This window comes from Schistocerca cancellata, chromosome 5 (assembly GCF_023864275.1).
Source record: "Schistocerca cancellata isolate TAMUIC-IGC-003103 chromosome 5, iqSchCanc2.1, whole genome shotgun sequence".
Lineage (NCBI taxonomy): Eukaryota > Metazoa > Arthropoda > Insecta > Orthoptera > Acrididae > Schistocerca > Schistocerca cancellata.
Window position 1 is genome coordinate 395167958 of NC_064630.1, and position 17158 is coordinate 395185115.

General features: G+C 41.3%; 1 protein-coding gene across 2 annotated transcripts in view; it reads right to left on the bottom strand.

The window, feature by feature from the left end:
* The window catches only part of LOC126187710 (uncharacterized), a 130953-nt gene that overhangs the window by 38635 nt on the left and 75160 nt on the right, over positions 1-17158 (bottom strand). For both annotated transcript variants that reach the window (XM_049928955.1, XM_049928956.1), the window contains 3 exons: positions 15670-15826; positions 15426-15529; positions 5043-5225 (listed from right to left, as the gene is read on the bottom strand). In XM_049928955.1, coding sequence (XP_049784912.1) covers positions 5043-5225; positions 15426-15529; positions 15670-15826 — 444 coding nt within the window. The remainder of the gene's footprint in view (positions 1-5042; positions 5226-15425; positions 15530-15669; positions 15827-17158) is intronic.

Below are 17158 nucleotides of genomic sequence, written 5' to 3' on the forward strand. Positions count from 1 at the left end.
TATTGTGTACTTTCTTTAAGAATATAAAAGATCTTAATCCATAGTGACTTTACTATATCGTGATAATAACCCCACAGTTTCTCCAATTACAACTGAGTATCCTGCATAACTTTAAATATCCTACTTGATGAAACAGGTATTCTTCCTGTAAGATTCTGAAACTGTGGCAAGAATTTATCCAGTGAAACTAGAAATTACAAATTCCAATACTACAATTTGCATATGGTAACAAATCAATGTATCTAAAAGACGTATTCAGCTGCTCTTCATTTGATCACAATGATTCTGACTGTACTATTAACTGATCTAATTTCTACTCCTGATTATTGTTAGGATACTGGACTGTACGAAGGCTTGGTACAGCTTCAGCAGTGTAGGACGAGCAGCACCCCAGTCAGTGCGGCCCAGGCATCGAATAATATTAAGGTGCTGCCAGCACTTGTCCTTAAGCTGACGAAGATGGGGAAGCCAAGTTAAGTGGGCAACGAAGACCAGTCCCAAAAAGCGGCAAGTCTCCACTACATCTAGTAGTTGGTCATTGAGGTAAAGTTCTGAATGAGGATGGATGGTAGGATGACAACAGAAGTGCATGACCCAAGTTTTTGCAGCCGAAAACTGAAAGCCATGGGAGAGGGCCCACGACTGTGCCTCCGAATAGCTTGCTGCAGATGGCATTCAGTCGCAAAAATAGAAGAGGAGCAGAAGGAAACACAAAAATTGTTAGCATAGAGGAGGGGAGATACTGACGATCCTACTGCTAATGCAAGACCATTGACGGCAATTAAAAAGAGTGGGACACTAAGGACAGATCCCTGTAGGACCCCATTGGGGTGCAATGTGGGAAGCACTGACGCGAAATCTGAAAGTGCCAAGCGACAAAAAGTTCTGTGTAATAATCGGGAGCAGGCCCTGGAGACCCCTCTCATGCTGAGTTGCAAGGATGTGGTGTTGCCAAGTGGTATTGTAGGCCTTCATCAGGTCGAAAAGATGGCAATAAAGTGCTGTCGCTGGGAAAAGGCCAAACGATTGGCAGACTCCAAGTCCACCATGTTGTTGATGGGGGAGTGTCCTTGACGAAAACCATCCTGGGATGGAGCCAGAAGGAGTCAAAACAACCCTCGGCTCACCATACGTTTGGGCAGCTTGCACAGAATGTTGGTGCGGCTGATAGGACAATTGCTATCAACATCTAGTGGGTTGTTCCAGGCTTTAGCACTGGAATGATGATACTTTCCCGCCATTACAATGGGAATTCTCCATAGCTCGAGATGAGGTTGAAGATGGCAAGGAGGCGGCATTGGGAATCCGCTGACAGATGTTTCAGCATTTGTGAATGGATGTGGTCTGGGCCAGGGGATGTGTCATGACCATCGGCCAGGGCACTGAGAAATTCCCACTCACTGAAGGGTGCATTATAAGGATCAGTGTGGCATGGAGTAGAAGATAGGTGTTGTCATTCCACACTCTGTTTGAGGAGTAGAAAGCTAGGATGGTATTTCTCAGACACAGAGATGTGAGCACAATGCTGAGCAAGACGCTCTGCAATTACGTCTGGACTGGCAGATACAGCTCCATTTGTGGAAATTCTAGGTGCACCTGCAAGTCGTAAAATCGGCAGAGCTTGGTCCAAACCTGGGAGGAGGAGGTTCATGTTCCAATGGTGGAGACGCAGCATTCCCAACACTCCTGCTTCCTTTGTTTGATGAGGAGGTGAACCTGGGCTCAGAGCCATTTGAAGACAATAAGGTTCTCCAGGGAGGGGTGGCAGTTATGACATTGGACGTCCTGCCTACAGTCTCTAATGGCCACAGCAATTTCCGACGACCACCAAGTCAGTGACTTCTGCTGGGGTCAAACAGAGGAACAAGGGATTGCTGATTCAGCTACAGCAACAATGGTATTAGTGACGATGTGGATCACTTCATTGATGGTGAAATGTAATGGATACCAAACGTTGGTAGCGGATGTGAAAGTGTCCCAGTTAGCCTTGGTAAGAGCCCACCTGGGAAAGCGCCGAGATGAGGGATGCTGGGGTAGGGACAGGAAGAGTGAAAAGTGACCACTACCACACAAGTCATCATGTGCTCTCCAGTGGATAGATGGGAGAATACCAGGACTGCAAACTGAGAGATCAATGGCTGAACAGATGCCATGTGCCACACTGAAATACGTGGGGGCACTTGTACTTGGGAGACAAAGGTTGAGTTCAGTTACTAGGTGATCAACACCTTTGCCTTGGCCAGTAACCTTGGTGCCACCCCATAACAAAGGGTTCTGGGCATTAAAATCATCCAGAAGGAGAAAAGATGGGATGAGTTGCAAAATGAGTGCAGTCAATACATGGGGCGGTGCATTACCATCTGGAGGGAGGTAGATGTTAAAGACGGTAATTTCCTGTGTTATGCTCACCGTCGACAGCCACAGCTTCTAAAGGTGTTTGGAGGGGCACAGGTTCACTACAGTCAGAGGTAAGGATGAAGATGCAAGCTCTACCTGAAAGTCTGTCACAGGCAGGACAGTTTTTGTAGTACCCCTGATTGCCACGAAGGGCAGGGGTCCACATTGCAGAAAACCAGGTTTCCTGAAGGACAATGCAAAAAGCAGGTGTAATGCTTAAAAGCTGATGTAATTCAACCAGGTGGAAGAAAAAAAACACTGCTGTTCCACTGGATGATGACGCTTTCTGGAACTGGGGAAGGCATGTAGTGACCAAGGAGACAGGTTATGCCTCAGCGTCAACTGCTGCCACCAGCTGAGTATCTTTATCCATTGCCATTGCCAATGAGGCATCAGTGAGACCCAGGTCTTCAGGGGACGCTAAAATCTCCACCTCATCCTCAGATGCAGAACCGTTAGGGAGTGGTGGTGTTGGGGCCACTGGAGAGTCCTGTTTCTTAACATTCTTCTTCTTGGTTTGCCTGCCCTCTCGCTTCTCTTTAGGGACTTCTTCAAAGTAGCTTCAGGCGCAGAGCAAGACCGTGAAGCTCTTTGTCCAGCAGCTTTCGGCTCCTTTAGCCACTGGCGAATGTCCACTGTGGCATTAGTGGAGACCTTCGAAAAGATAGTCCCAAGGGACCCCTGCCGCGTGAGAGGAGCTGGAGGAGGCTGTTGCTTCTTGGGCTGGGGGGACAGGACCGATGTCCCCTGTTCTTGGGGGGAGGGAGGGGGGGTTATTGCTCCTGAAGTAGGTACTTTGGGAGCAATGGAAGAAGATTTGCCTCCTACCACTAAGGAGGCAGATGTATTCTGGCAGCCCAGAGGGACCACTGTTTATGGCACAGAGTGTGGAACTACTGTCACTCATGACGGCATTGTTGAAGTAGCTGCAGCATATGTGGACGTCAACCGAATGGGGTGTAATCTTTCAAATTTACATTTAGCCTCTTGGTATGTCAACTGGTCCAGGGTCTTGTACTCCATGCTTTTCCCCACCTTTTGGAGTAGTGTGCAGTCGGGTGAGCAGGGGGAGTGGTGCTCTCCATAGTTAATACAAGTGGGTGGAGGCGCACATGTAGTATTTGGATGCAGTGGACATCCACAATCTCGACATATGGTGTTGGAAGTGCAGTGAGAAGACATATGCCCAAATTTCCAGCACTTAAAGCACTGCATAGGGGGGAAGGACATATGGTATAATGTCACAGCGGTAAAGCATCACTTTGACCTTATCAGGTAATGAATTACCCTCAAGGGCCAAGATGAGGGCACCAATAGCAACCCTGTTGTCTTTGGGTCCCCCGTAAAAACGCTGGATGAAATGAACTCCCTGCCATTCTAAATTGGTGCAGAGCTCGTCGTCAGACTGCAAGAGGAGGTCGCAGTGGGAAATAATCCCCTGGACCATGTGGAGCCTTTTATGGGGAGTGACGGAAACAGGAATATCATCCAACTGGTCACACACGAGTAAGGCTGTCTGAATCAAGACTGCACCGTTTCTCATCTTGGAGAGTGCTGTCACTTCCCCAAACTTATCCTCGAGATGTTCAATAAAAAACTGAGGCTTCATAGGTAGAAAGGAGTCGTCATTCTGCTACAGACTAAATACCGAGGCGAATACAGCTCTCTTCTTTCTGTAGCCCTATGTTCCTCCCATGGTGTAGCGAGGGAGGGAAACGATTTACAGTCATACCTGTCAGCATCTTTCCCTTCTTAGAGATTGCTGGCACCATTCAGTCACCAGCAAGAGATGACTTGGTCTACTTCATTGCAGGTCATCCGCCCTGATGCCACCCACTCTGATCAGCGGCTCTCCCCACGGGCACCACCTAGCCACACCAAAGGCCACCTCGTACAATGGCCACTGCCAGGAGTCCTGATGCCCCAAGAAGATGGGCACCTATTCCTTGGCACGCATGGGGAGTTTCCAGCTCCGGCATCAGCAGTGCGATCCCTGTGTTGTCAGGGGGCTACCACCAAATGGGTACATGACGGCCCCACCATAACAGACTGGCTACCGTGCTGGATATTGGGTGCAGAGAAATCCAATATTGTCATGGGGGCAAAAGAGGACAGGAACGGAAGAAGATGCTGTAACCCAGAAAGTGTCCTCACCCAAATATCTGAATTGCAGGTGGAGATGCAAAGCCATAACGAGAAGAGGTGCAGGACATCGAATCTAATGGCACTATGGATTACTGATGCATGTAAGGTATCCTTCCCATATGGCCCGCACTTCTGTAGAATTTGGAAAGTGGCAGGTCAAACCATAAAATGGGACAAGAACTTATAAGGCTGAAAAGTGGGAGACTCCTTTTAGTTGTCTCTTACGACAGACAGGAATACCTCGGCCTATTCTAACCCCCGGACCTGCAAGGTGGGGTGGCTGGAGGGGTTAGAAGAGAAGTAATGACAGAATTTAAACTGTGAAGAGAATTAATTGGAGCAACGAATAACTTCCATTGAAAAGAATCCAATTTCACCAAAACTGCTGAGCTTTTCTCTTAACAAAACAAAGCAAAATTACGTGGTTCCTATACAAAATATAATGCTCCCAAACTAGTTGCAATCATTAACAAGGAAATGCAATCTACCTCGTATCTTACCTCTTCCTGTGTTATGTCTAGGAGAGATGAGTTACAGCTGCTAAAAGTAGTTACAGGGTACACCCACATATCATTTTTCACAGTACTCAGAGTCACCAAAGATTCACTTTCCAAATGATGCAGTAGATCCTCCAAACTGTTATATCCTAACACTGTTGGTTCAAGCCTTCTCAAAAAGTGCACCTGCCAGACAAATAAAATGGAATTAGAGCATATGTTATTAATTAGGACCAGTAAAAAATGTTCAAAAAAGACAACATAAAATTTTATCACAATTACTGGTGCTCTGCCATTTACTTTACATTTTGCTCAGTTTTTTTTTTTTAAATTTATCATCATTTGAATCTTCAATACAACTTTAAAAGATTCTGCACTTTTCCCATTTCCAATGGGTAGAATGTATTACTCAGAGCTCAAATAATCCAATATAATGATGGTCTTCTACAAACGCATCACAGTTGACATACTGTTGCTGCAAACTGAATTAGGAGGGATATAAAATTATACTAATCTCTCCTGTCCAAGCTAAGTTCTTAGCTCACATTACCCACACTGGTGTGTACCTTTTCAATGGCTTTGAGAATTTGTTTTTCCAATATCATGAGGATTACTCTTGATCATATATAGTTACAATTATTTCAAAATACTGACTCTGGATCCTACTCAAAATTATTTATTTTAGATGAATAAACCATCACATTGTTTCAAATCTATTGCATTTACTATGTACCTCTGAAGTCTAAATCTGCCTCCAAAGATGAGAGGTCAGTATAGACAGCTGCCATGTGGATGATCCGATTTCCATTCCCAGTACTGCCAATGATTTTCCATTGGTCGGAGGACTGATACAGAGTGCACTCAGCCTCATGATGCAAATTTAGGAGCTACTTGACTGAGCAGTAGCAACTTCACAGTCTGGAAAGTCTACAAAATGTCCGGCTGACCACGTGCCCTTCGATACTGCACCTGCACGACACCGTAAGGCAGGGGGTGACACAACGGCCTGCAGACATCCATTGGGTCTCCACGGCCTGGCGAGGAATGTGTGTCTTCTTTTTTTGTAAGTCTGAGTTGCTATTTTACAATACACTTTTTTTATTTTATCTTTTCTCCAGGTAATGACAACAAAGAACTTATTTTCATTCGCTAAGACATGACTGCCTACTTGTCCAGTCAGGTTTGTAGTACTTGACAAAAAAGGCGGGTACATTCCAGATGACATTTTAATCTATAATTGAATACCAAATTTATATCATCAAAATAAAAACCTTAATATTTTAAGTTTTCCATGAAATTATTTCTTCATTTCCAACTTCCAAAGGAACTGCCAAATATTTCTCCACATTGATAAGTTAACTCTGTATGACTATAGGTCAAGTCTCAGAGATAGTGATTCACCAATATCTACAGTAGTTCACTCAGAATTTTTGCTTCTATTTCCCTCTATTTCATCACAGTACAGGTGAATAATAAAACATTTACTGCAGTTCTTTCACATTACTGTCTATACTACTACATTCACTATAGCAATGAAAACCTTAATTTGATCTTCGAAGGATACACAAACTGGTTGTTATTTTCTTGACCGATAGGAACTTATTTAGTGCTCCCTTATCTTTTACAAATTTCTATATATGTCTGCTTTGTGGATGGCCATATGCCTTCATAGGGTCTCAGAGTAGGTTTGTAATATTTTTTTGGTAGTATGTAATCTTGCGTCACAACATTTTATTTTGCTGTTTAGGTCCACTACATTTTGAAGGATTAGATTGACTTTTCTGGACATTACATCTGCATCAGTTTATCACCTTCATTTTTGTGTGCTAAAAAATATGTTACAACTGCCTTGCTCCTCTTTCAAAACTTTTCAAAGGGCTTTCACATAATAAAGATTAAGTCCGTGGTAGACATGTCTGGCCCAAATACATTCCTCCATTCCTACGCATTTACAGTATTACCACCCATATTCCTCTCCGAGCCCATTTGTTCTTGCTGCTGATTTAATATGTAACTCCTTACCACTTTAGAGAAGTGAATTCAATAATTCTGCTGCTGCTTTGTACATTGCATTTTGAATTTTATTGGAACTGGTTTAATTAGGTGATTAGTAGTTTATAAACAACGTATGTCAGTCTAATTCTTTTGCATGACCTTAAAAACATGCACACAGAATATTAACAAAATAAATGACGTCACACACAATGGCATTTGCTTTCAATCAAGTGTAGACTCAAACTGTCACTGTTTCATGCAGCTTTCATATGGATTCTTGTTCATCCTGAGTGACAACTGAAGCTGAGGCAGCAGATATAAGCACTGAATGAGCAGTCAGTCAACAGTAAAAACAATCAAACATTAAAGGCTACCTTAGATTGCATAGCTAAACTAGTGAAACAGAAGGTTTACTATATTAAAAGCAAAATTCAATTATAAAGATTTTCAGAAATAACTGCAAACAGTCGCCTTTTATGATGGTTCAACTTTTATTATACCATAACTGGTTTCAAGTCACCTAGCTACTTGCCATTAGAGTTTCAATGATTGTAACATTGTGGGGGTTGTTGCACAGCTGTGGCAAGGCAGGAAAAAAAAAAAAAAAAACATACGTTCTCAGTGTGGTGAGGTATTAGGAATTAGTTACCTCATAAGGTCGAATTGAATGCATTAGAGTTATTAAACTCCAACTAAAATTACTTTTTGTTTGACAGACTACAGTAGCATGGGGCAGTGTTGCTGGCATGTAGCCAGCCACACTTCACAAGGCTCTACATGTGCCACTTGTGAAACAACTACAATATGCTGATGACAGACACCTACCACTCGACTTGCTGAAAAGTCAATCACAAAGTAATTTTAATCAGAGGATAGGATTTACAAGTTTAATCCTGGTACACAAATTTCCATTAATCCTACAGCACTAGGCAAATTTGATGACTTGAAACCAGCCACGACATAATAAAAACCGAACTATCAAAAATGGTGACTGGTTGCAGCTATTTCTCAATACCTCTCTTCATTACAGTTGTGTTTTCCATCCATAATGGATAAAAGTTCAATTAAGAAGATTGTAAAACAAGATAGAATTCCCGTCCAGCAAAATTCTAACTACTTACCACAAGATTCATTTAAACGTAGGGAAAAAAACTATACTCAGGTTTCAGAACTTGTATGTTCCCTCCTCTTGGAGAAATGATGGATAGTTTGGTTAAGACAGAAAATGAGGGGCAGCTGGAACAAGCCCCATCTTGAATCAGACCCCACTGCTGTCAGGCTGTATAGTTTGTTTCTTTACTTTTAACTATTTCTTTAGACAAGTGCTTGGAATTTCAACTCTTGAAACAGAAGGTTTATAAGATTATACCTCGTAAATTGTAAACTTTTCCCAATCACATTTCTTAAACATAAAAATAACAATGCTATAGTACTGGATATTAATTATCTTGCCAAAACTCAATCATAGCTCTGTATAACACATGTTTTCAGAGTTCAAAAAGTGCTTTAATCACATTTGCAATGAATTTATCAAAATCAAAAAGGGTAGCTCTTTTCACTATATTTACTGCTTTCTCTACTTCAAATTTATTACCATATTTTAACAACTAAAAGACATACTTTTTCTTTAAAAAATTGCCTCAAAAATTCAGGTGCATTTCATACCCAAAATTAATATAAAAATGTCCGCGTCGTAGCTGAGTGGACAACGAGCCAACTTGTCATGCCGGGGGGCCTGGGTTAGATTCCTGGCTGGGTTGGAGATTTTCTACACTCAAGGACTGGGTTGCAGCACAAGTCGCCGACGTGGCACCACCTCAAAAAACTTGCACCAGGCAATAGGGTATACTTGCCAGGAGGCCCTCGCCACACAACATTTCATTTCAATACAATAACATCCAGTGTCTTATTTAAAATTCCTGCAGTCTTAAAAATGGCACATGTACGATGCCATGAGAAATCTACCTCTTATCTGGCAACATTGGAATCAACTGGCAGCGGCAGTGCACCGATGTGACAAAAATGAGTTGCAGGGATTCACAAGCTTGCTAACACCATCTCCCTCCTGTTCCGCCATCAGAAACTCAGAACACTGTATAGCCTACGATGCATCACTGCAGTCTATGGTGCCAGTGAACTTGAATTGAAAGTGGTTTGTGTTATCATTAACAGTACAATATTTTTGTTAGTAGCTAGTTTTGTAAGCAATAGCATATACAGAAGAACATGAAAACAGAACAGCTGAGCATAATTTCTGACAAGAATATTGCGGAGATTGGGAGGATGACAAAAAGCTATTGTAGGTGTTGTGGGCAAAATCTCAGACAGAATGAATCTCATTTCAGGGTATGATTTTAGGAAGTCATGGCCTTGTTTAAGTAGCTGATTAAGACAGACAATACCAAGATAATGGTGAGTGACAAATGGTGTCCTCAAAAGTTGTTTTTTGGAGGAGTCAGCAATACCCGGATTGGACGTGATGCTTTTGAACTAGCCAGGTGGGGTAATTATGTCTAATGAAATCTCCTTCCAGCAGAAGGGTTGAAGGGGAAGGTAGAAGGGTGAAGAGAAAGGAACTGGAGAGGTTTAGGAAAAGGGTTGAGTTCAGAAAAGTCATCCAATACCCAGGTCATGGGAGACTTATACTGGACAGGATTGTCGTGGGTTGCTTGGAGGGGACTTTCCTGGTTCCCACAGCCGCACCCCTGATCTGTTTGTATGTCTGTAACTCAAAGGTGAAGTAGTTGATGGTACATATAAAGTTGATTAAGGGTGGCAGGAAGAATGTCATAAGTTTGGAATCAGGTGGGCACTGATGAAACATACAGCAACAGACAGTCCATGTATGTGGGCGATGTTGATATAGATGGAGGTAGCATCAATAGTGACAAGCAAGGTGTGTGCTGGGAGTGGGATGGGCAGGGATTTCAGACAATCTAGGAAATGGTTGGAGTCTTTAGTATAGGAGAGAAGTCTTTGTATTATGGGCTGAAGGTGCTGATCAACTAAGGCAGATACATATTCGGTGAGTGCTTTGAAGCCAGCAACAACAAGATGGCCAGGATGATTGGGTTTGTGGATTTTAGGAAGAAGGTAAAAGGTTGGGGTGCGTGGTTTGGGTAGGGTAAGAAGTTGCATGGATTGAGGTTTTAGTCCTTGTGAGGGGGCTGAGGTTTTAAGGAGGGACTTTAGGTCAGCTGGAATCCAGAGATGGGATCTTGAAGACAGACACTGTATGTAGAGCTGGCTTAGACCTTCATTAACATACTCCAGTCGGTACAGTAACACAGTGATAAATCCTTTGTCAGCTGGGAGGATGATGTGGGAGTCATCAGCTTTTAGGGAATGCAGAACCCAGAGTTCTACAGAGGACCGGTTAGGGTCATGGTGCAGGGACCTGAGCCGGCCGGGATGGCCGAGCAGTTCTAGGCGCTACAGTCTGGAACCGCGCGACCACTACGGTCACAGGTTCAAATCCTGCCTTGGGCATGGATGTGTGTGATGTCCTTAGGTTAGTTAGGTGTAAGTAGTTCTAAGTTCTAGGGGACTGATGACCTCAGAAGTTAAGTCCCATAGTGCTCAGAGCCATTTGAACCATTTTTGCAGGGACCTGAGGATGGGTTCTGAAGCATTTCTGGATGTGATGAATTCTTGGTAGGCTTGTAAGGGATGATTTTGTTGTGATGGTGGTGAATCAAGTTGAGATCAGGGTCAAAACTGTTCAAGGCAGGGTTCAATGTCAGGTCTGCTGTTGGAAAGGTTTTGGGATTGGGTTGCAAAGTCATAATTCCAATTGACATTACATGTGAAGAAAAGTAGATCCTTCACCAAAGCAGCATGATTAAATGCACGTTTAAGGCTGAAAAGTGAAAACCCTTGGATAATACAGATAATTCAAGAGGGCAGAGTACTTTAGATGAGGGGTTGAAAACACTATACTGTTGTAACTGGTTCTTGTGATTATGAGTTATTATTGGTTTGGGAGGTAGTGGTGAAAGCTGTGGGATGTTAAGGAGGTTTGCCAAACTTGGTTTGTGGGAGAGTAGAAGAGGAGTGGTGACTGACAGTGTGGCTGTTTAGCGAGCTGCAGAGGGACAGGAAGTAAAACACCACTGTTGAAGTAGTTTAGGAGAATGTGGGATAGCTTTTTGAGTTGAAGTCTGGCATATTGTTGCAGTTTGGAGTTGGTTTAGTGGATGATACCATCGAAGGAAATATGAGGGGGAGCTAAGTGCATGGTTTTTAGAAGGGGTGAAGTCTGGTGAGTGCAAATTGGCAGATGAGGCATACAAATCACAGGTTAACCGCACGAGTGCAAGAGACTGTTGTATTTGAAACTGTAAAAGAGCCTAGTGTAGAGTAGGATTACATCCAGAAACAGCAACTTTCACTGTTATACCGTTGTGAGTAACTCCAAGGGACAAGCGGGTTTCAAGAAACAGGATGTGGGACCATAGTTTTGATAGTGCAAAAGCCTGTTTTCGAAAAGAATTGATGTCATATGTGATGGGATTCATCACGGCAGGAGAGGACAGCTGGAAATGGTGGGAGTGGCAAAAAGGGAAGCAGAGGGTGGAAAAAGATAGAAAAACAGAAAACTGCAAGGAAAAAATTCAGAAAAATACATACAAAAATCATGAGAACAGACAATGGTCAATTAGAGGTAATGAGTGGGCGAGAATTTCTTGCCAGAGAAATGGTCTGTATGACATGAACAAATGAATGTAAAAGAAAAAAATTGATAGGGGAAGTCAGGAACAGAGACAAAATTTTAAAAACCGAGCAAACAGAAAGTCACAAGAGAAAATGTTAGCTACTTTGTTTGGCAAATAAAGTAATGTAGGAGACAGCAGTAAAAGTCGAGCACAGCACTTTGGCCCAAAATAAATGCATAAAAACATGAAAGAATTATGTGTAAGCAAAGATATGAGGGGGGGGGGGGGGGGGAGAGAAAATAGCTGTCAAATTTGCAAATAAATCAGCAAAAGATGATCGGGACAAGGTCTTGCAGTGTAGTGAACTGAAAACAAATATTTATAGGCAAGTTCATTGATTACAATGGAATTGTAATACGCATATTCATAAATAACTGTGGACCTGTCTACGTGCATGGAAATCAGTACTAGAAAAGACGTTGGGGCAAAGCATTGATTAATCTGGGTGGTACAGATAAATAAACAAGTAGTAGGAAACACTAATGTAGAAAACAGATGACAGTTTGAACAAGACAGACGACGACAAAGACTGACAAGAGGGTTACATAAGAAAGAATGATGGCCACATGGGCTAATATAACAATGAACATAATCAATTTTTGACAATATTATGAAACTGGATGGATAAAAAATCTACTCACCAAGTGGTGGCAGGACAACACACATTTAAAAAAGGTTTCATGTATGCAAGCTCTCGGAACAAGTGGCTCCTTTTTCCAGTGGAAGAGTTGAAGAGGGAGGAAGAGGGGTGAAGGGAATGGAGCTGGAGAGGTTTAGGAAAAAGGATAGAGTTTGGAAAAGTCACCCGGAACCCCAGGTCAGGGGAGGCTTAATGGACACAATGAGAAGGAAAGACTGATTGTTGGGGGCTGCAATGGATGAGATTTGAAAACCTGAGAGCTTAAAGGTTGAAGACAAGGTAATATGTAAGACAGAGATTATTGCTAAAACATCATGCATGAGTTAATAAGAGTGAAAAGCTAAATGCATAGTATGTAACAGGGGTGGGAGGGGGGACAAAAAAATGGACAGGTGGAAAATGAAAGATGTATAAAACTAAAATGGAGTGAAGAAAGAAATAGTTACTGTGAATAAATGCTGAGATTGAAGAAATTAATGTAAATTAATGCCATGTGGGTGGCAAGAACCAAGGACACATTGTAGCGCTAGTTCCCTTCTGTGGAGTTCTGAGAAACTGGTTTCTGGGGGAACAATACAGATGGCACGTTTGGTGAAATAGACAATGAGGTCATGACTGTCATGTTGTAGAGAATCTCGGGAAGCTGCTGCATTTTACCCTCGGTGAACAGAGTGCCACTCCAATTTGAGATGTTCCCTCTAGATTATTTTTCTTTTCCCACTCAATTTGATAATTACAGTATTTTCAGAATATTATTTGCAATTTTTCATGGGTACTCATAGCCATGCAACCAGTACCTGACAATGCTACAGACAGAACCAACAAGGTACTTAGCACAGAAATAAGATCAAAAATAACTGAATTCACATGTTAGGGGAAGGCTTTTGGCATGGTTGAAATATTGGTATTCTATATAATATTTTGGTATTCTGATTTTTATAGTGTAAGTGTGGTCATTATTAACTGACAGTCTACTGAGATCCTAAACAAACTAGAATTATGACTGCCAGAGGGGCGGGGGAGACGAGCGGTGCAGGGAAACAAGCCTGCCTCCCTATTGCAAGGCACACTCTGTTCTGTGTTTCTGTGAGAGGAGAACTGTCACATGGTCATAGAATGGTCAATACTTTCTAGTGTTGTGAAGGTCATAATTAAACTCCATGATGGACCAGGATAAGTCACTTCACTCAATGGAACATAAGAGAAGAACATAATGGGCAATGCAAAGCACAAATCATTTGGTAACAGCTACTGGGCAATTGCTTGCTGAGGTTGGCAGTGTCATAAATGAGGTAGTTCAGACCTGAGCTCTACTGTTATTTGACACAGTCACAAATGGAATTTATTACTTCTTAGATGCCACGAACCCATCTCATCATTTGCTGCCCTCTTCTCCTTTGCCTTTCATCTTTCCTTGCATTATGGTCTTCTCCAAAGAATCAATGTTTTCTCACATTGTGCACAAAGTAGGTCAGTTTTGTTTTAGGAACAGACCTTCTGAGAAACAGTCTGGTTTTAGTTGCAGTAATACTGACTTATTCATTCTTTTTATGGTCCACGGAGTTCTAAGGAGTTTCCTTCAAAACCATGGTTCACAGGTGTTTATTCTATGCCATTTAACCCTTATTATGGTCCAGGTCTCACATTTGTTCATCACAACTGGAAAGATCTTAGCCCTTACTATAAGGATCCTTGTTGTTCAAGTTATGTCCCTACTCCTTAAAACCTTATAAAGGCTGGGCATTGCTTTTCTACCAAGTAACAAGCGGCTCTTAATTTCGTGGCTGCAATCACCAGCAGAAGAAATCTGGAAGTTGAGGCTGCAGAAATAGAAACTACCTCCATTGTTTCTCCTCCTATATGCCATGAAGTGTGCAACAACAGCAACCACAAATTGGTTACATTTTTTATATTTTTATGCAGAAAATAAAGATCTTTCAAAGTATGCTTAGTAAAATAGTTTACCTGGATACAATTCACAATTCACTATGAAATAGGTAATTTCATGTTTTCAAATTCTGAGGTACTATTTGCAAATGTGAATTTTTTCCATCCATAGATATAGAGCTCTTGTTCGCAGTTTCGATTTCTAACGGGAATGTTTATGGCAATGCACTTCTCCAGACTGTGTAATCACAGAACACACTATAACAATCCCTACAAATCACCAATCTGAAAGACAAGGCACTAAATAATATCTCTTGATATACAAGGCATGTTTTTTTTAAAGTTAGTACTAAAAATAAAGCAAGTAGACTTTCTTAGTAATTTTATTTCTACATGAAAACCTGTCTTTAATCTACTTTAATACATAATTTCCCATAATAATAAGGTGTTTATTGCATCATACAGCCAGCTTTCAATAATACCATTGTAAAAATTTGCCACCTGAGCATAGCTTTCAATAGTTTAAGTGTTCTGTACCAACTGCATAAAGCACACTTCTTGACGCTTAAGGAAACTCATCATATAGCATCAAAATCGTAAACCATCTGCTCTCTCTTGCTTTTTCATCAACTTTCTGCAGCAAATCATCAGTAATGACTGATCTACGTCATTCCTCATCATGCACATTCATACGGTCACCTTTAAAAGCTCTCACCTATTTCTGTACCATCCCACTCCTCACAAGTGTCAAGAAGTGTGCTTTATGCAATTAAACACTTAAACTGTCAAAAGTTATGTTCAGGTGGCAGATTTCTATGAGGATGGTATTCACTGCTGGTTGTCCAACACGATAACTACCTTAATATTGGTGGGAATAATGTAGGAAAGTAGTTTAAATTATTGGCTTTCAAGTAAAAATACAATTTCAAAGAAAACACTACTTGTTTTATTTTTATCTCAAAATGGTACTTACTTAATAAACACACCTCATAGATCTTTACATCATAATATTTAAGAAATATACACTGTGGCTTCTTCACAGAAACAAATGTGTTTAAATTTCATTATTTAACAATGAAGATGTGCCTGTATGTAATGGTTAACAGAGCTATAGCGCCTCTTACATCTATCTAAATGCCTGCCAAGTACCTCAAATGCTTGTTCAACTTCACTACTGTTCAGGCCATCTGGAAAGTTGCTTATCAACCAGATCAACATATCCTTCACTGTTTGTACTTCTTGATCATCAATATCTGCAAATAAAAGAAGTTGTGTACAGACTTTTCTGTGAGATTCTTCCATCTTATACAAAAATAATAAAAATAACATTCAATTAGATTAAAATAATACAATAAGGACAATTATCATTAAAAATGAGCAGACAGAAAATTACCATCATCTTTTTCTTCCAGTTCTTCTGGAGCTTCAATAATAATAAAATCTTCATCAGTCACTCGAAAACAGTGGAGCATATCAGGATATGCAGACACTACTGATAGTATGTTAACGTACCCGTACTTTGTAATATTGAAGACACTATGAAACATTTCCTAAAATGAAAACAGTTACATTCAAATACATTTCAAAATATATTTAACATTAACATTAGTTTCATAGTGATCAAGAAATGGCCATGAAGTAGTTTATAATAGCATTATCACTTTTACAGTGATCTGATAACATCTATGTAGACGATAAGATCAGAACTTTTCTAATAAAAAATACACTATATAAGCAGTAAATGTAACCACTCACCATGTAGTTGATGCATCTATACCACTCAGCCCCCAACTATACAGTGAGAAATGAACTACATTCTTTCCATTGTTTGTATTGCACACAAAACTTTTCGTTATGAAGCATACAGAGTGAATATAAGCTGGAGTTCCCTTGATAGAATTATTCAAAAAAAGTTTTATGAGGTCCGTCTAAAAAGTATTCGACCTTTGATTTTTCCCACGCAAAATAGAGACGAAAGTGCTGCACCTCTGTACACAGTAAAGGAAGAGACCTTTATGCGCATGCATGAATTTTGTCCCTGCCTTCCAGCACGTCAGTCGCTGCCTGTCAATCACAGAGTGCCGTGCTACACATTGCGTTCGTTGGATTACCGATTCTCTCAAGATGACTGAAGGTGTTGAGCAAAGATACTGCATCAAATTTTGTCAAAAGCTAGGTGATTCTCAAAGCGACAAAATTTGTAAGATTCAGCAGATGTTTGGAGAAGATGCGATGGGTGTTACACAAATTAAGGAGTGGTTCAACCAATTCAAAAATGGGCAGACATCAGCGGAGAGTGACCAGTGTTCTGGCAGGCCCCAAACTGCTCAGAGTGCAGCTGTTGTTGAGAAGGTGCAAAACTTGGTGATGGGAGATCGTCGTTTGACAATGCGGGAAATTGCCCAAGAGGTTGTAGTGAGTAAAGATTCTGCACATACAATTTTGCATGATGATTCGAACTTGCACCAAGTAGCTGCAAAATTTGTGCCCAAGTTGTTGTCACCGGAACAAAAAGACCTTTGTTTTGACATTGCACAGGACCTTCTGGACACCAGTAACACTGATCCTGGGTTTCTGAACGCTGTGATAACTGGATATGAGTCATGGGTGTATGGGTATGACCCAGAAACAAAAAGACAATTGTCACAATGGAAGCATTCCAAGTTACCAAGGCCGAAGAAAGTGCGACAGATGCGAAGCAAATCAAGGTGATGCTGCCTGTCTTGTTTGATGTCCATGAAACTGTGCATCACGAATACGCACCGAGAGGACAAACAGTGACAAAGGAGTACTATCAAGATGTTCTCCAATGACTCCGTGATGTAGTTCGGCACAAGAGACCAGACATGTGGATGGCGAAAAACTGGCAAATGCATCATGAC